This window comes from Idiotropiscis lumnitzeri, chromosome 18, assembly GCF_059441095.1.
Source record: "Idiotropiscis lumnitzeri isolate Australia: NSW breed Sydney's pygmy pipehorse chromosome 18, RoL_Ilum_1.0, whole genome shotgun sequence".
NCBI lineage: Eukaryota > Metazoa > Chordata > Actinopteri > Syngnathiformes > Syngnathidae > Idiotropiscis > Idiotropiscis lumnitzeri.
In genome coordinates this window covers 13290878-13310300 of record NC_142408.1, presented here as the reverse complement: position 1 = coordinate 13310300, position 19423 = coordinate 13290878, and the positions used below count along the sequence as shown (strand labels likewise).

At 38.6% G+C, this 19423-nt stretch overlaps 2 protein-coding genes across 3 annotated transcripts in view; one reads left to right on the top strand and one right to left on the bottom strand.

The window, feature by feature from the left end:
* Positions 1 to 7760, bottom strand: part of ptpa (protein phosphatase 2 phosphatase activator) — a 29428-nt gene extending 21668 nt beyond the window's left edge. For both annotated transcript variants that reach the window (XM_088281402.1, XM_088281403.1), the window contains exons 1-7: positions 7627 to 7760; positions 6459 to 6562; positions 5638 to 5724; positions 5315 to 5440; positions 3407 to 3524; positions 507 to 606; positions 189 to 313 (exon numbers count right to left, since the gene is read on the bottom strand). In XM_088281402.1, coding sequence (XP_088137528.1) covers positions 189 to 313; positions 507 to 606; positions 3407 to 3524; positions 5315 to 5440; positions 5638 to 5724; positions 6459 to 6562; positions 7627 to 7651 — 685 coding nt within the window. In that variant the 5' untranslated portion in view covers positions 7652 to 7760. The remainder of the gene's footprint in view (positions 1 to 188; positions 314 to 506; positions 607 to 3406; positions 3525 to 5314; positions 5441 to 5637; positions 5725 to 6458; positions 6563 to 7626) is intronic.
* Positions 7761 to 7902: 142 nt separating this feature from the next.
* Positions 7903 to 19093, top strand: crata (carnitine O-acetyltransferase a). The gene is made up of 14 exons (XM_088281401.1): positions 7903 to 8247; positions 9948 to 10244; positions 10405 to 10523; positions 11280 to 11333; positions 11692 to 11857; positions 12511 to 12685; positions 12843 to 13021; positions 13142 to 13242; positions 14489 to 14608; positions 14703 to 14825; positions 15505 to 15640; positions 16342 to 16404; positions 16835 to 16972; positions 18168 to 19093. The coding sequence occupies exons 1-14, from the start codon at positions 8224 to 8226 to the stop codon at positions 18381 to 18383; spliced, it is 1911 nt and encodes a 636-aa protein (XP_088137527.1). The 5' UTR covers positions 7903 to 8223; the 3' UTR covers positions 18384 to 19093.
* Positions 19094 to 19423: the final 330 nt, after the last annotated feature.

Genomic DNA, 19423 nt, shown 5'->3' with positions numbered 1-19423 from the left:
ACCTTTCAGAGAAGATAGCTGCCTGAGCAGAATAAATGATCGAGAGAAAAAGTGAGCTGAAAAGAAAGTTTGACAAGCATCGAATGGTGCAGCTCCAGAAATCAAGTCAGCCACCACTCGATTATATGTTCAGTAAACAAACAAACCATTGTTGTTAACGCTAAGAAAATGCAACATGATCTTCATACCAACAAATTGTGAGCTCCCCCATATGAAAGGTAGGAACTGGAAGTCATCAAGGCCCCATACACCTTGGCTTCCAGCTGGTTCCATTCTGTATGTCCTCTGAAGTTTCCGCATCACTGAGAGATACCTAAGGGAAAAAAAGAGGGAGTTGATTGACTAGGAAATATGAAAGGCACTAAAATCAATTTGGGTTTCGGAATGCAAAGTAATGATTTTTTTTCTTTTCTCAAAGTCGAAATTCTTATTAACGGAAGCAATTGGTAACTATGGCTATGGTTAATTGTGGTAAATTGAATACCAAGTCCACAGTAACCACTTACTTGTTAAAGACTTTGAAAACAATAGCCAGCTGATCATCTGCTTTAAGAGCTCCAACTTTACAGAGACAGCAAAGGAATGCAGCAAAAGCAGCTTCATGACCTGAAAAGGAAAAACATGACGTGAAATGTGACCAGAAATGCATCATGTGCAGTTTCACTCCCCGAGCCAAAGGGGAAATAGCGCTGTTGAGAATGTATCTATTATAATACAGTGATATTTTTTTTCGATAAATTGTAACTGTCAGTAATTACTGAAGAAGTATGGCAGTTTTACATTATACATATTTTATGTTTACCAATTTGTTTGATGGCTGGTTCAAATAAAATAAATATGGAAGTAGCTTCTAGCACACACACACTTGGTGAAAAATCCAAATTCAGTTCAACTAACAACTGTGGAACTTCCAATTTCTAATTAAATTTATTCAGATTTTGAAAATGTTTTTCCTTTAGCAAATAATCAAAATGTGATAATGTACCTCCAACTATTCATGATTTTTTTACTCATAAACTTTTTGGGGAGAGGAATCATTTTTGTTGTCGCTCTTTTTGAAACACCCTAAAGCGCCACAAGATGGCACTATAGATCTTTCTAATAAAAGAAATGGTGCTTTGGCGCCATCTTGTGGCAACTTGGAGCCAAGGAAATAAGTTCAAGTGAAGGGAGGAGCTTCAATTTGACGTGCCAAAGCCTTTTTACCAGAAAATATGTGAATTGGCACCATCTCGTAGCATCTATAGACAATTATGAATCTTTCTAAGATGGGTGGGGGGTGTTTTTTCAATATTTGCAGCAGGACCCTAACCCCTGCAAACATTAGGGACTCATACTGTATTCAGTTTGAGTCATTGGGGGGGGGGGGGGGGGGGGGGGGGGGGTTGTCACTACTCCAGACAAAATCAGCAACTATATGAGTTTATAAATGTCGCACTGTAAATATGTGGGGGTTCACAGTGCAATCTATTTTCTGGGTACATTTGGACACTTATCGCAAGAGAACAGAAATAAATTCAGCAATATATTAAAAGCGGAAAACCAAATACTCAGTCTGAACTAAAGCACAAATGACAAAAATGGAAAAGATGTGCCCTAAAGCTGTCATTTTAAATAAAGTTCAATCAAGTTAAGATAAGGAAGAAAGTTTGAAAACCGGTAATCATGGGACATGCTGCCAGTTCGAAAATTTAAATTTGGAGTAGCTTTAAATGCTGAATTGTACAAGGGCATTAGACATTCAGAGATCGATCCAATGATATAACGTAATGCCTTAGTGACGTACCAAAGCAATAGGGCTGCCAAAACAATTATTTCGCTAGTCACTAATCACCAACAGTGGTCGTGATTACTCGACTAATCGGATGATACGTAAATCGCGGCATATCGCACCAGCAAGCAGCTGCTCTTTTATACCCATCATTATCTTGTGGCTTGAATTCTTTAAGGTATGTATAAATTAATAAAAAATACAATTAAGATGGTAGTACACTCAACTTTGATTAAACTTTGCAGCATTCCTGACATGTTTATACATAAATGATGGTGCAACTTAAATTGAAGGCGATACTGTGGCCTAATTTTTATGATTATTAGTATTTTTTTTTTTTGCCATAAATGCTTAATGCATTCTAAAATGGAACAAAAAACTACACACTATGCAGAGTTGCACTAATACTATGAAACTATCTATAAAAATAAAAATAAATTTCATTTGTTTTGCTTCACAATTCAGAGTAATTTTTTCCCACATTTTAAATATGAATATTGTAATAAACTAGGTTATGTGTTATATTGTTATGTGTTGCCGTTGAGAGCGTGTGGCAAATATGACATGTTCTGAGTGCTACGATTTCCCAAGCTTGTGAACGCAACACTCCCAACAGTGCGCGCTCATTCTGCTTAGATGTCAAATACAGGCATACGAAAACTGTGTTTTGGTCATCAAGAAATGCGAGTAATCCATAGTAGCAACATTATTTTAGCAACAAAAATTTAGCGTGCCAAACAGGCCACCATGTTATGGTACATGAAATACACATTGTAACATGTACGTGCTAACTCCGGCTAGCTTTCAGACAGGACTGTGTCTATGTCAGAAGTGAAATCAGGCATTTGCCAAAACGTCCTTCCTTTTTTACAAGTTTATCAGCGTCTGCATCACATTACGTATTTTTGGTGCACTACTCACGATTTTATATATATATATATATATATATATATATATATAGAGAGAGAGAGAGAGAAAGATAGAAAGATAGATAGATAGGGGAGAATAACATATTCCAGTTGAAAAGAAAAAAAAACAGTTCATATCAATTAATGGTTTGAACACATCAATGCCACGTAGCCATTTCGGAGGAGCGTCCAAAAATCAGACGAGGTGTTTGTGTATGAGGTGATGCATCATTTTTTTTCTCTTCTGAAACTGTCTTACTGTACATTTTACTTATCACGATTGTTCTGCAACCTTCGTTACTGTGCGTGTGTGTGTGTGTGAGAGAGCATGCTGCTGTTGGATTTTTACTGTGATTTTGTTTGTTTTTAGAAGGGGGGGGGACTTTGTATATTAATTTAATCGCAGTTAAAATTGATTAGTTGTTAATAGTTAATTTGATGGCCCGCTTATCATCATCCAGACGTCAAACTTTTCATGCTTTAATGTGATATTGGGCGCACGCACGCACACGCACACACACAAACGATTCGACGACTATTAAATTAAACAACGTTGTCGAGACTAGTCGACTAATCGTGGCAGCCCTACATTATACCATTGTAACAGCATACATACAACAAACGTGAGCATAATCATAGTACAGTTCAGTCCCATAGTTTGTGCAAATCAGTGGCTTTTGTTTTTGCAGAGCAATGCAAAAAAACAAAACAAAAAAATGTTTAATACCTGTTCCATAGTCTATCCTGGTGGAATTCCCCACGGACTCTTTCAAGTAGAGCGCTATCTCTGGAGCTGCAGCTTGTTTGTCAGCAGGTAGCACTGCTGACACCAAGACTTCTGCTTCCTGTCAACAGCAACATTACTTGTGAGTATCTACAAAGGATACTGAGCAACTGCTCAACCTGAGTGGGGTCTGTGTTGAGCAACGTGGCGTTTGAACATTTCACATTCACACAATTCACACAAAAAAACTGCATGTATGAAATTACTACACATCCTCATCTCAGATTTATCTGATATATCCTCATTGAATACTAAATGCCAATTAATTGAATTAACATACAAATAAAGCACAGATTTGTTGACGCATTCAATGCCAGCCTTTTTTTTTTTTTAAATCAGATTTCCCCATACTGCAAGCTATTTTTGTTTTCTGACTGGTCTTTCCAAACCCACAGAATTTTGTGTTGTATGACAATAGAACCTACCCAAACACAATCACAATAGAGCCCAACATAACAAAGCGTAAATTCTCTTCTTTCACCAGAAATAAAATGTGTTTTGTTTAGATTTGAAGGAATCATGTCAAGCAGAACAGTGACTGTGATGGTAATATTTTTTTTTCTTTTGTGAAATCCCATTCATCCATCCATTATCTGTACCGCTTCTCCTCACAATGTTCGCAGGGTGTGCTGGAGCCTACCCCAGCGATCTTCAGGCAGTAGGCGGGGGACACCCTGAACTGGTTGCCAGCCAATACCAGGGCACAAAGACGAACAACCATCCACGGTCACACTCATACAATCGTGTTGCGTGTTCCATCAACCTGCCATGCATGTTTTTGGATTGTGGGTGGAAACCGGAGTACCCGGAGAAAACCCATGCAGGCACGGGGAGAACCTGCAAACTCCACACAGGAAGCCCAGAGCCGGAATCGAACCCATGACCTCTTTGAGGCCAACGTGCTAAGCAGTCAACCACCGTGCCGCCTTAGTGAAATCCCAAACTATGAAACAAAAACATTGAGAACGGGTTTTTGACGGTAAAATAATCTATTTTTGGACAATGCACTGAGAGAGACGCTGACTCACTCAAGTTGAACATTGGCTTATTTTTACATGCCGTTTGTCACTCATTCCATGAAATACATCACCTTTAAACATGATCGCAACACACTCTTCCAAACTACACCCACCAAAAACTCTGTCAAACAAACCAAACGTGTCCGATTTCCAACATCTCAGCATTGCTATCCTGCATATTTGACATGACAAGTTGAGATTCAACCCCTAATCTTTACCTTGATAATAAAAGCGGCGCTGGATCCCAGATTCAAAGTTAGGCAACGCTCTCGTCAGCTGGCATATGTTTGTCACTACAGACGCAGACACCCGAGACCCACTTCCACGTCAACACTTTGAAAAATTTAGTTATATTCATCTGTCGCAGTAAACGGTTGGACAGCGGGGAATAAGTTAAATGTTTGGTGAAAAATGGATTTATAATTTTGTAAAAATATAACAATAACTTCAAATATAGACATTGTGGTGACCCACGAGGGAATTCATCAGGGACTTGTACTTTTAAGGGGGGAGCAGGATTTATACATGGTTTTGGCTACAAAGAAAGTGACTGTTCAAATGGACTCGCTGGCTGCCGGCTGTGAAAACTGTCATTTCTTTTTGGGGGGGTTAAAGAGACACGACTCGCATTCGTCTCCTCGTCTTCTTATTCATCGCGTCCCAAATTAATACATTTGTAATTAAGAGTACCTAATTATTTATTTACATTTATTTATTCTGATCTTCCTCTGTGGAGCATTGACAAGTGACATTTTTCAGAGAAATAGTATGGAACCCCATATAAGAAGGCGTGCAATATGTGTGAGTGTTTTATGTGAGTATGCCGACTAACCTTGTCTAATTGAGCAAACCAGGTTCTGAATGCTTTATTACCAAAGCGGGATGGCTGGTCAACAGGAGGGGTCTCATTTATCCATCGGTCCAGAGTCCCCAAAAGATCGAGTAACTTCTCCACCGTCTGTCATACAAAAAGACAACAATGACTATTGTAAAAAGACAAGTCCACCAATTAAAAAACACATCTTAGTTAGACATTACGTTTAGATGTTAGTCTTGTAAAACACAAATAATATAACCAAACCATAATACCCAAAACAGAAAATTATATTTGAACACCATGAAACCATTTCACTGGTTTAAAAAAAGACTGCATACCACAGACACTTTATAGTCACATGTCAGCTTCTTTCCCTTGACGCTTTCATTCAGAGTCAGAATGAATCCCATGTAGTCAGCGTAAGCCTGTAATAAGGATAAAAATCAGCAAATGTCCATAATTATGATAGAAAATCCATTGGCAAAAAATTACATCAATAGCCTTTTTCACACTGACCACCTTGGCAAGCATTTTCAAGTTTTTTGCCTGGGTGACTGTCGTGTGTGAAAGGGACTGATGCTTGAGTGGGGTTGAATTTGTAATGAATGAAATTCTAGATACCAGATGCTCCTGTTCTGACGTGTACTACTTTTTTTTTTTTGCAAAATGACTTTTTAAATCTTCTTCATGGTGCTGTGATATGCTTGACAGCTGTTGTTTTGTTGTGCTTGCATTAGGTACGTTTGGTTCGTATTTACTGCTCCCCATTCTGGGTGGATGGTAATCTATCGACAGTTTTCTGTTTGTAATCATATTGACTTATTTTAAGTTTATTTATATGCATACTTTGTTCTTTTACGTAAAGATTGTATTATTTTTGCCATTACGTGAATTATGCTCCACCTTCTTGGCCACGTTGCCTTTGAATTTGACACCTCTGTCTCAATGGGTTGTTATTTTCTGGTTAGCTAATTAAAAGGTTTTGACTAATTGAATTATATCAATGGAAAAACCCGTGTGCACTTCGCTAGTGTGATTTGTCTACACGGGACAGGTAAACAAATCCAAGCTCTCCTGTAATAAAATACAATGCAATTTTATTTAAATGCATTAGATGAGCCGTTATACCGGAAATGCTGTCTACCAACAGGACATTCACCTTAGACCGCTTCCACTTGCCCATGTCGGGCACCATGCTAATCTCTTTCTTGGGTACCATGAAGGGCGTCGTAACCTCGAGTGCTTCATCCTCCGAAATTGCTCCTACAAAAAGATTAAGTCACATTGAAATGTGCAGTAAAGTTGTAATGTTGTCAGTTGTCTGCTCGCACAATAATCCATCCATCCATTATCTGTTCCGCTTCTCTTCCCAAGAATCGCGGGGGTGCTGGAGCCTATCCCAGTAGTACGGCCTGAACTGGATGCCAGCCAATTGCAGGGAAAACAAAGATGAACAACCATCAACGCTCACAAATGGACCTAGGGACAATTTAGAGTGTTCACTCAACCTACCATGAATATTTTTGGGAATATGGGAGGAAACCGGAGTACCCAGAGAAAACCCATGCAGGCACAGGGAGAACATGTAAACTTCACACAGGAAGGTCAGAGCTGGGATCGATCCCACGACCACTGCACTATGAGGCCATCATGCTAAACAGTTGCCTACCGTGCAGCCCTAACATAATTATCTAATTACGATCTAAAAATATGTACTGTGAATAGACTGACTATTGGTGCTGTAATTTTGAATTTTCTATTAACTGTGGGACAATGATCTATGGTGGTGAGGATGGTGAAACACAGTCGGACAAACATTTCAATTGAGGCAAAGACCTCTGCCTCACTGAGATTCTGGGTTTGAACTCAGCACTGACCTTTAAGTTTGAAGTTTGCATGTTCTCCCTGTGTTTGCATGGATTTTCTCGAGATACTCAAAAGAATGCATTGCAACAGAATTAAATTATGATTAAAAATACTGAACTATATCACCATAATTCAAAGATGACTACTAAGTAAAGCTTATTTTTATAACAGATTGTATCCGGTGACATACGAAAAACCACGTTTAAGCAATGCAAGGTTCCACTTAAAATCAATGGTACTTATTTAAACGTGCATAACGAAAGAGAGCGAGAGAAAAAAGCTGTTTGTGGACTCCCCAAGACTTGTGATTGTCATATTTATACAACGACTTCACGGTTGCATGATAACGTGCAATGTGAATGAGCTGTATATATTCAAGTCTTCATAAATGTTCGAGATACACGAGCAGAAGAGAAACAAAGTTCATAGATGCTGACAACCAACATCCAGCTGAGTTTTACCTGACTGCTGCTCTGATTCCGCCATGTCGAGGCAGTCAGTCTTCTTCGTGGATTACAAGTGGGACAAATACTGGCGAGATGACTCACTACCGCCATCGTTGTTGGCTATGTATAAAAACCTAACATTTCGACCAATGCTGATTTTATATAACTACCGTGCATATTTTTGAACATACACGTACACGTGACGATTTTTACATTAATTGTCGTGTTTATCAATTATAAACTCTTAAAAAAAATAAAAACAGTCGTACTGTACTTGTTACTGAGACATATCTATCCCGGAAGTGCTTGGAAACAGCAATTTCCGGTACTTTTGTACCTCGAACCTTTTTTTTTTTTCATTTATATTTATTTTTTTTAATCAGAATTCACATTGATCATTATATTTCCCATACATTTGTGACTTCCTAGTCGTGTTCTGTATTTGGTTCGACATCCGTCCCGTGCAGCTCCCGTGGCGTGTTAAGAGTTTGCCCTGTATAATATTATTGGTGGACGCAACGTAAAGATAATATTTTCCTGAATAGAATCTTTCTGTTGGACTTTGGGCACTGTCTTTAATTTGTTACTCTGTGGGCGTATCTAAGCCTCAGAATGTGGGGCATTTGCAGCAGAATGGTAAGAAATTGAACTATTGTTGAGTTTTATCATGTTGCACATCATTTAATGATCATAACTGTTTGATCATATCTTTTGTGGCATAAATAACATATCTGGAGTCGTGTGTCGATGTCGTGTTTGTTCATTTAGTAGTTGTCCCAGCAATATTTGCAAAGACCTTTTGTAATGTCGTTGGCTAGCTGCATTATGGATCAACCCACGCCAACTGGGTAAAAGGTTATTCGTGATTTTGTTGCTTTGCAATTTCAAAAGTATGCATAGCTAACGTATGAGTTGAAACAATAAGAGGCAATGTTTTCTCGTGTGTTTGCGTCTTGCTAACTCAAAATTTAGATTTAAAACGCTTTCAAACTGAGCCGAATGCAGAAGACTAAAGTTATATCGATGATAACATCCACTGAAGCTTGTTTCGCGATCCACTCTGGTGGCACAACGCTGTCTTTCTGCTAGACTCGTCAGTCTTTGTTGTTCAATCCTTACACATAATAATTGTCGAAATACTAATATCAGGAAGTTAATATTTATATAAAACCAAAGAGACAAAAAAACGTTGCGTTATTTTTCTTATTGACGTAATACAGTCAACGTTTTTTCGTCACCCTTCTTTGTTTGTAAGTGCAGCTTGCCCTTTACAGTTGAGTACTGTACTTCAAAGAGACACAAAAACACCTGATTTGCCCCAAAAAAGCAATCATTGTACCTTTCCCTATTAATTTGAATCATTAGTAATGAAACGTTATGGGCGTATCTATGTTACCTGATTATATGTTGAGTATACTTAAAAATATATGCAAAATAAGACATTTTAGATCTTGGTTTATTCAACTATTTGGATCAATTAAGGTGAGTTTTGCAGTCTCAAACATCCATCCATTTCAGTCAATTATACCAGCTTACTTACTTCAGAATACTCTAGTCCATGGGTGGGCAAACTACGGCCCGGGGGCACCATGCAGCCCGTTAAATGTTTTCACCCGGCCCGCCAAACTGCAAAAAAAATTAAATGAATAAACCTTGGTAATGTTTTACTTTCTAAATACTGTGGTGTGTCAAATACAGATATTTTGTTGTAATGCTTTTGTTCATTTTTATTTAAAATTAAATGGATTTTTTTTCTCCGATGAGGTGACGTTACCAAAACACTTCATCCATCTGCTCCTGGTTCGGCCCCTCTGTCAAATTTTAGAACTCATTGTGGCCCACCAATCATAAAGCCCACCTCTGCTCTGGACTGATCATCAGTTACAGGACACATGTAGAAATGCATCAATTTACACTCATTCACACCTCAGGGCAATGTGTTGTAAAGAAAACCAACACAAGTTCAATGAAAACTTGTAAACTTAAGACATGCTTACCACATGCACCACCTTGCTGCACATGTGATCTTTTTTTATTGACGATAGAACATAAACTCAGTTTGCCAGGTATGTCTCCGGAAGACAATGACCAAGAATAGTATTTTTATAGCTACGAACATATCCAAAGAAATGTTTCAGTGTGTTATGCACGTGATCATTTTGCAGATGTGCCGGTCTTAAAAATAGGCCATGACATACAATGTTGGCCTTGTCCACATTTTTTATCTAACATTTATATTTGTATTTGTCTATGGGAATGGAAGTGGATGCACCAAAATTGATGTGACAAATCAGAACAACTATTTGAATTTTTACTGGTCTTATTTCATCTTCCAGGTAAAGGTGGGGATGTTGAAACCCGGTGGCCTGGTCAAACCCTGCCATTTGGTAAAGCCAGTTTCAGCAACCCGGATCACTGGGAGATACTTGACACACCAGAAGGGGTTGCCCAGTCTGCCTATTCCCCCTCTGCAGCAGACATTTGAGCACTACATCACAGCTCTGGAGCCCATCGTAGAGGTGGATGAGCTGATGCACACAAAGGAACTAGTGGCTGACTTTCAGAAACCTGGAGGGGTTGGCGAAACATTGCAGAGAGGCCTGGAGAAGAGAGCGCAAAACACAGAGAATTGGGTGAGCTTGTCCAAAAAAACCCCAAAACAAAACAAACAAAAAAAAATGTAACTCTTGTGTTGCCATTATAATGCTGTTGTATTATTATTTGTTTAATGAACTTTTATTAAGGGATTTTCTTGGTCCATGCAATTTCAGGTGTTTCACTGTGTCTTTCTAGTTGTCAGAATGGTGGGTGCAGGTCGCTTATCTTGACTACCGTTTGCCGGTGGTGATCCATTCAAGTCCTGGGTTGGTTTTGCCTCGAATGAACTTCAGTGATAAGCAGGGACAAATAAGGTGATCACACTGTTCTTAAACCATTAAAACCGACTTGTGCTAGCCATTGTATAATGAGGGATATGATTGGCTAGTGTGAGTTTAATCTATTCGTAGTGTGATGCAGTTTTATTGTTGCAAGAGCCCCCAGCACAGGAGATGAAGAAATCTCAAGTAGAACCGACACAGTGTGGGGCCGCCATCTTTGTAGCGGTTGGATTTAGACTGAACGATGTAGAAAGGGACAAAATAGATGTCTCCACTCCTGACTGGAAGCTATGATTCTTTTGGTCAAATCTTCTTCATTTCTCCATGGGCTGTGGGAGGGCAGGGTAGTGCAGCGTTGCATGCCGTGTCACATGCGGCTTGCCAGTTGCCCGAGCTTAGACACGAGCTATTGTTAAAGAGTGTTTCTCTAGTACTACCTAAGCTATGTAACTGAAATAAATGATTATAAAATGGATGAATCGGACTCATCTAAAAAATTAATAATTTGCTTAAACATGTATTCAGCGTTGTCCATTCAACTAACCCCTTGTCGCAATGTTATTATGCAAGTACATGTTTACATTTTGACTATTTAAAACTGTTTGAGCCAAAAAAAGGTATAATGTAAACTTTTTTTTTCGGGACATACGCTGTAATTGAGAGCAACTACATGGATATTTCAATGTTTAATGCATGAAAAATATGTACAAGATGTCCTGTGGAATACATAGGTTATCTGTAACTCCATCCATCCGTTGTCTGAACAATTTATTTATTTTCGGTCGACAGGTTTGCTGCCAAACTGATTGCAGGTGTTTTGGATTTCAAGACAATGATTGACAAGTGAGCACATATAATGGAGTATTGTTTTACGATGTACCAAATATGATTGTAGTTTTGTATTATGACTAAATCCCTTCAACTAATTCACATTGTTATATAGACAAAAAGGATGACAATTTAAGCAACAGCAAGTAAAAATTACATTGCTTAAATGCTAAACTATGTAAAACCACTACCAAATTCGGGTTACAGTTATTTCAGCAAAACAAATGGGTCAAGGTGTTTAAATTATTAAATGTGACTTGCCCTTGTTTTAATTTGTTTGTTAATATATGAGTCTGCCAAGCCTTGTAGATCCATAGGTATAAATGCTGTGTCGCTGTTGTTCAAATCAACAAGAGATGTTGTGCTACTGCAGTGAGACCATACCGGTGGAGTACCTCGGAGGGAAGCCACTGTGTATGAATCAGTACTATGAAGTGCTATCGTCCTGCCGTATCCCTGGTGTGAAGAGGGATGCTGTGGTGAACCATGCAAAAAGCTCTAGGCCCCCTAAACACATCACCGTCGTCCATAATTTTCAGGTGAGGAGCACAAATATGATTTACTGTCAACTTGACCGAGTGGGCTCTTGACTCATATTGGCGATATCGGATGACGGATGTCTACCAAAATATAGCCTACTACTTTTGCTCTACTGTAAAGTTAATTGTATGAATCCACAAATGTTAGATGAGGACGGTCAATTTGTTTTAAATCTTTCCAGTGCTCTGGTTGCTCCGCGTTTCGGATTTGGTTATGTCAGTATTCAGGCAATAAGGTGACGTGACTGCACATGATCACTTTTGATTATATTATTTTACCAGTGTCAATTATTGCTGTGTGTTCGGCATGACATAACTCTAAACTTGATTGACATAATGTGCATCCTTATCAACGAGCATATGTTGAACGGTATACATTTTAAGGGTGCAACTTAGTTGAAATACACAATTGAGATTTTTTTTATGGTGGAACTTTACAGCATCATATTGAGTACCCACTTACACGTAGCCAAATTAGGTCAATATCAATCCGAACCGACTAATTTTGTAACAGCAGAATGAGCGATTCCGTGTGTAAATGTGTAAACTACGTTGAGTATGTGAACGTGTTAATATTGTTGGGTTTTTGGTTTAGGGCTGTTTGGTATTTAGATACTTTAACCAGGTATTTCTTTCTCTCGTTTTGAATTTAGTTCTTCGTGCTTGATGTGTACAATGGTGATGGGACGCCCCTGACAGCTGAACAGCTCTGTGTTCAGCTCGAGCGCATCTGCAGCTCCTCCCAAAAGCCCAGCACAGAGCCTGTGGGCATCCTCACCACCCAACATCGTGACACCTGGGGCAAGGCTTATGTTGACCTCATCAAGGGTAATACAATGCACTTGAGAGGCCTTAACTGTTCAGTAGTAATATAGTGGCTCTTCATCTCAGCCAAACGTGAGAGATATTAGATGATTGAAATTACATTATGTCATGTCTTCCACCTGGTTTCCTTAAAGTTTGACTTCAAAAATGTTTTATTTAGATCGGACCAACAAAGAATCCGTGTCGGCTATTCAGAGGAGTATATTCACGCTATGTTTGGATGGGCCGATGCCTCAAGTGCCAGAGGATGCTTATCGCAGCTGTGCGGCCGTGCAAATGTTGCATGGAGGAGGGAGTTTATGGAACAGCGGCAACCGCTGGTTTGACAAAACACTGCAGGTGACATGCAACTCTACAACTGAGCCTTCAGTCTAGTACCGGTTTCCTGAATGGAAGTGTGTTCAACATGATGTGCTTTTAGATCATGTAAATTGTAAAGAAGAACTTTTTTGTTTTCAGTTTATTATTGGGGAAGATGGGACATGTGGAGCCAACTATGAGCATGCCCCAGCAGAGGGCCCACCCATTGTAGCCCTGATTGACCATGTTGTGGAATATACGTAAGTAGATGTCTATCATTACATCGGCAAGGTAAATCGTAAAACGGCTATGCGTTGTATGCTTTGCAGTCAGCTTGATCCCCACTGAAAACACGATGGGCCTGATTTGTGCAAAAACAGGAAGAAACTTGTTTCCTCATGCAAAGTTGTGAACGCTGACTGACCCAAGATTGCCATACAGTTCATTTCATACATACAGTTGTAGGAGAATATGCAAATAGATGAATTTAGCACTCGTAATCTGATTTATCAAACTGGAGCTGAATTGTGATGTCTGATTTTGCATCTGTAAATACCACATCGAAGAAGCAGGTGCAAATTCATCAGTGCCATTTTAGAGCTGATTTGGAGCCAGTCACAAGCAGTCATGCCATATTGCCTATGACAAAATTGCATCAACTTTGCATTTCCTTGTGACTCGGTCGTTTCAGTATACTATGGCAATAAATTGGTGGTGGCCTCTCCCATGTTTTAAACACAATATTATGCAGGATGTAATACAGCCTATTCCCACACCTTTTGGGGCAATTAATCAAACCAAATATGGGTTTTCTGCAGTTGCATGCTTCCCAAAAATAATGCGAGTGGTTTAACAATTACTGTATTTTCCGGAATATAAAGTGCACCTGTATATAACCCGCAGCAACTCTCTCTTCAGGAAAAAACAAACAAAAACACGATATACAAACTGCACCAGACTATAAGCCGTAGTTTTCTATGTTGAAAAAAATTAGTTTACTGTATGTTCAGAACAATTTTGTACTGTGAATGTACATAAAGGTACATAAACAGACAGTGCCTTTTAACGCGGCAACAACTTTGCTCGTCAAACCGAACAGACCCAAGAGAGAAAAAAAAATGGAGATTTATTTAGCGTATTTTCTGAACTATAGAGCGCCCCCTACTGCTGAAAGAAAGAGCCACAGAAAAGTCGCACCGTTGTATTAGCCACATGGTTCAAAATCTAGGAAAAAAGTAGCGGCTTATGGTCTGGAAAATACGGTAATAAATAAATATATTTGTCTTCCACCAGCACAACAAATTACAGTAGATATTCAAACATCATCGTACGCTTATGGTACTATCCCTGGTGAAAACATATGGACAAAAAGTGCAAAACCCTCCTTTCAAATACTTCGGTCTCCTCCACTGCTCACAATTTGTGAGAGTAAACACCCAATTTCGAGCCAGCAATTTGAGATCTTAGTGAATTAGGCTCTTTGATTTGTATTATGTGTGAAAACAGGAGGAAGCCAGAGATCGTTAACTCTCCCACAATGCCTTTGCCTATGCCCAAAAAGTTGCACTTCAACATCACGCCTGAGATCAAGAAGGACATTGAAGTGGCTAAACAGAGCATGAACGCGTGAGGACTGCTTTTTCCATTTAATGATCAAAAATTATTTTTAGATTGCTCAGAGATTCACTTAAATCAATGACACATGTTGCTTTCACTGCAGAATGGCTAATGACTTGGATATGAGGGTTATTGTGTTCAGCCACTTCGGAAAAAATGTTGCAAAAGCCCACAAAATGAGCCCTGATGCATTTATACAGGTGGCATTACAACTGGCCTACTACAGGTGAGGTGCATGAAAAGCTTGACTGCCATTAATGTTTTTGAAGCCGTTGACTCACAGATATTTCTGTTGGATGTTTTTTTCGTTGTTTGTATCACCTCTCTGTGCCTTTCCAAAAATGCTATGCCACAAAAATGCCAAAATTTCTAGTTTTTTGGGGGTTTTTTGGCACAAAGGCTACAGCTTGTAACTGAGAGTTGCTGAAAAAGCATTCATTATGCTGTGTTTTTCAAAATGATCAATTGAAGCTGATAGTGCTTTGTAAATTAAATGTTCCATTTTTAGTGACTATTGGCCATAGGGATGTCCCCAAAACATTTTTTTTTTTTGCACACAAGTCCCAGTCTTGGATGAGAAAAAAACAGCACATTCAAATTGTCTTATTTATTTGTTTATTTATGTCCATATACTTTTAACAAAACTATCTGAACATGACGTGACATATGGTTAGTGGAGCATTTGTTTAAACCAAGTAAAATATTTAAATCACGGGATATTAACTTAACCGTTTTAAACACTTCTCTATCACATCCGCCAAGCGAAATGTTAATTTTGCACTCATTGCAAGTCGCCATTGCACTGTCTTGGCTTTTCACATTAAAATATTTCCATACTGCAGGCATGCTCTCGTAATACTGTATGTTTTCATTTACCTTCTGTTACATTTGTTTTCTCTCTGCAGAATGTATCAGCATTGTTGTGCGACATATGAAAGTGCCTCCCTGCGTATGTTTAGATTTGGTCGCACTGATACAATCAGATCAGCCTCGAGTGCCTCGGCTGCATTTGTAAAGTCATTCGATGATCCAAACAAACAGGTGTGATATGCTTTTGACCTTTATTCATCAACCTTATGTTCCAAGCACTCTACCAAGAGCCGTCCTTCACTTGATTCTGGTGGTGGAGTTTGTGTGTCCGAGTGTTCCTAAGAGCCAAGTTGTCATGGGCTTTATGCCCCTCATATGGTCACCAAGGGTAAGAGAGACCAGACTAACCTCGGGTGAGGGGCTTCTGGTTGATCTAAAATTCAACATTAAAACGAAATGTGATAGAGCACAATCCATCAGAGCACCTCAACTTTGGAAAGACTTGCCTGAGTGGCTGTGATACAATACATTGGTGACATTTTAAAAATTTATTTGTTAAATTCATTTTTAAAAAGTCCTTTATGTATTTTAAAATGTACAGTATTTGTCTATTTTTACCACCCCACAAATGGCTTCCTGGTCTCAGTTGAGGCCGTTTTTTTTTTTTTTATTATTTTTTGGGGGGCGGGTTGTTTTGTGTTTGGGTGGCGTGGTAAAAGAGCTTGGTCGTCCTCATCTTATCATGTTTTACTTATAGTATGTCTCTCTTTCGGTCATCAAAGCACTTGGGTAACACTTGTTCATATAGGTGCTATACAAATGAAATTAAGGAAGCACAGTGTACAATACTGAATCATGTTTTCGGATGTACTCTTGTTAAACGTGCTGTGGGCATGTAAGCTGGAACACTGTCATCTTTCTCTCTCATGCAGAACACAGAGAAGGTGGAGCTCTTGGAGAAAGCTGTAAAAGCACACAGGGCATATACAACCCTAGTAAGTAATTTTGTTGCCTTCTCAGTTCCCGTTGAAAATGATTTGCTTTCAGCGTTTATGGATTAGTTAAGGACGTTTAATTGGCACTGTAGCTGCACTGAGGTATTTGTTTTTCGAAATGGACTACTTACATAGTCTCAAATGTGAAATCGATGAGGGAGAGGTCCTGCTCTAACTTACTTTATAATCATTGATGTTTGTGTACAAGATATGCAATATCATTTTGGGGCATTTGAGCGATGACATTTAAGTTGTGGAATGGACTTATTCTGGAGGAAGGTCAGTGTGAAGAGATATGATAACCAAGAAGTGCCACAAAGTATGCAGTGGTAATGCAATTTCTCATAAATCAATGCTGAGTAATTCAAAGTTCTAGTTTTGTATACCTGCATTTACGATCAATTGACACGGACTTCAACTGTTTTGTCAGGCAATCAGTGGTCAAGCCATTGACCGGCATCTACTTGGTCTGAAGATGCAGGCTGCTGAAGAAAAGATCTCAATTCCTGATGTCTTCAAAGATCCCTCCTACGCCAAAGCCTTACACTACCGTTTATCTACAAGTCAGGTATATTTAGTCAGGTTATCCATCCATACATTATCTGTTCCGGTTGTTTGTCAGGTTATATCGATTTAAAATGTCAAAGGGAAAGATGATAGGTCTTAAGCAAACATTCAGCTTTCCGTTTTGCAATGCCATAATATTCACATGTAATATAATTACGATCCAGGCACAATTAATTGCTACTTCCTAGATTTAACTGATCTTTAATTAACCCATGCAGATATAGAGAATTAGCTCAGCCATGAATAGCTTAAGAAAAAAAAACTAATAACTGATGTTGACTGATGTTGATGATGTGACTACGCCACAAACTATAATCACAAAACACTTAAATATAAGGTCAAACTTATCGTACACTTGAAGTTCTACATATGGTTTGATTGTAAAAAAATGAAAATGAGAACTAGTTTCTCGCCTTCGTAACCTGTAAAAATACCATTATCAAACAATAACGTGCTTGAGCTTTTTAAAGACCAAGTCTGGAGTAAGTTCGGAAAATGCTAAGTTAAATATTTTTATGTCACAAGTAAAGTAAGAACACCAAATACAAATAATAAACCATGAAAAAATATTTTTTATTTGATATATTTGACAAAGACAACTATGGCAGAGCTCAACATAGAAAGTGTATTAGCCAGACAGAAATTGATGGACAAAGCGAAATCTAAATGAAGGGATCCTGGTATTTGAACAGTTAGAGGATTGCCGAACAAAAGCATTTTCGTTGTTAGGACGTTGCTATCGATCTAAATATGGATCTAGGACGTTTGCGTTAAAAAAACTAATGTGAGTATTCTTAAAATCGATTTATTACTAAAAATACGGTAGGTTAAGTTTACTTCACACTCTGTCTTTAATAATAGCAACCGTGTGGAGCAAAAACATACACATGGCATGGCAAAGACATTCCTTAACTTCTGCTAACAACCCAGGCTGAACTAAGCTGGGCCCAATCATAAAAAGGTAGATAGGGCAATGTAAGGTATCACTTGCATCACAAGACATCCTTAACACCAATTACTGCTTTACTTGTGGCCAGGGTTTGTTACTTATCTTATAGGTTGGATAGGTTTCACAGGAAATTAACGTGAATAGATAGATTTGTGAATAGGGAACTGCATAATAGCAAGGGGTTAATAAGTGCACTGCATTTTGCATATTAGGGCTTCAGAAACAATGTATTATTTTTTCCCACAAGGTGCCGTCCAAGACTGACTGCGTCATGTGTTTTGGCCCTGTTGTACCTAACGGATATGGCATCTGCTACAATCCCATGAATGACCACATCAATTTTGCCATATCATCTTTCAACGGGTGCAAAGAAACAAATGCAGCTGATCTGGCTCAAGCGGTGGAGAACGCACTTGTTGACATGAGGACACTGCTGGAACAAACTCCAAGAGCCAAACTGTGATGCTTGCTGTCGATCTCTTCATAGATACAGACCCGTTTTAGTGGACACTGAAATTACTTGAAGGAATTGGCCTCATTTCACAGTTTTAAAAACTCGGTTTTAAAAGTACAAATCTTTTACAAATTACATACACGCACTCACATACCTATATAGCATATCTTGAGCGTTGTTCAACTCTTTAACAAGAGTCAAATCATGCATCACTAGAGTCAAATCATTGGGATGAAAAATAAAAATAATTACTTGAAATTATTTACTTGACCTGTGGTTCGGCTGTTAACTCAAGGTTTAATCACAGTCAACCCTCGGGTGGTAAACTCAATTTTGTGATGTTTATAATGCCTGAAAACTTATCATTACATAGAAAAGCATTACTTTATGCAGGAGGTACCTCTCCTCTGCAGAGAAATTATGCACTTTCAAATTGGTCAAATTAGTTTGTTTTTTCGCTGTCTTAAATAGCACATTTTATTTTCCTGTTGCCAGTTTTGAAAGAATCACAGACTGTGCCTTCACTTATGTTGTCACTTGACACTTTGGCTCATACAGCATGGATTTTTACTTTGAATGGTCAGTTATATTATTTTATTTTTTTGCACAAAACTTGTATGTAATAAAATTGTGTAGGATGGTTTCTTTGTTTTGTGTCATACAATGATGAGTTGAACTAACTCAATTAAAATACTGGATTGAAGGACCATTTGCAACAATTTATTGAGGAACGTGCTTATCACAACAAATCCCCAGTCCCTTCCAAAAGCATTGGAACTGCAAGGTCAATTTTCTTTTGTTGTTGTATACTGATGACATTTGAGTTTCAGATCAAAAGATGAACATCAAACAAAAGTTCAGAATTCCAGCTTTTTTTTCTCCCTTCAATCTCTTCAGGAGGTAAAATGCCATACTCTATTGGGTTAAGGTCTGGTGATGGACTTGGCTAAGAGTCTAAAACCTTCCCCTTTTCCCCCTGATGAACTCCTATATCGCGTAGGCAGTGCGTTTCAGGTCATTATCTAGTTGCACGATCGAGCTTTTCCCAA

What these genes read in the sequence shown, in the direction of transcription:
- crata (XM_088281401.1), top strand. Translation starts at nt 8,224, where the DNA reads ATGTGGGGCATTTGCAGCAGAATG. An exon ending in GGGGCATTTGCAGCAGAATG is followed by an intron (nt 8,248 to 9,947) that starts GTAAGAAATTGA and finishes TTCATCTTCCAG; the next exon opens with GTAAAGGTGGGGATGTTGAA. An exon ending in TCGATGATCCAAACAAACAG is followed by an intron (nt 15,641 to 16,341) that starts GTGTGATATGCT and finishes TCTCTCATGCAG; the next exon opens with AACACAGAGAAGGTGGAGCT.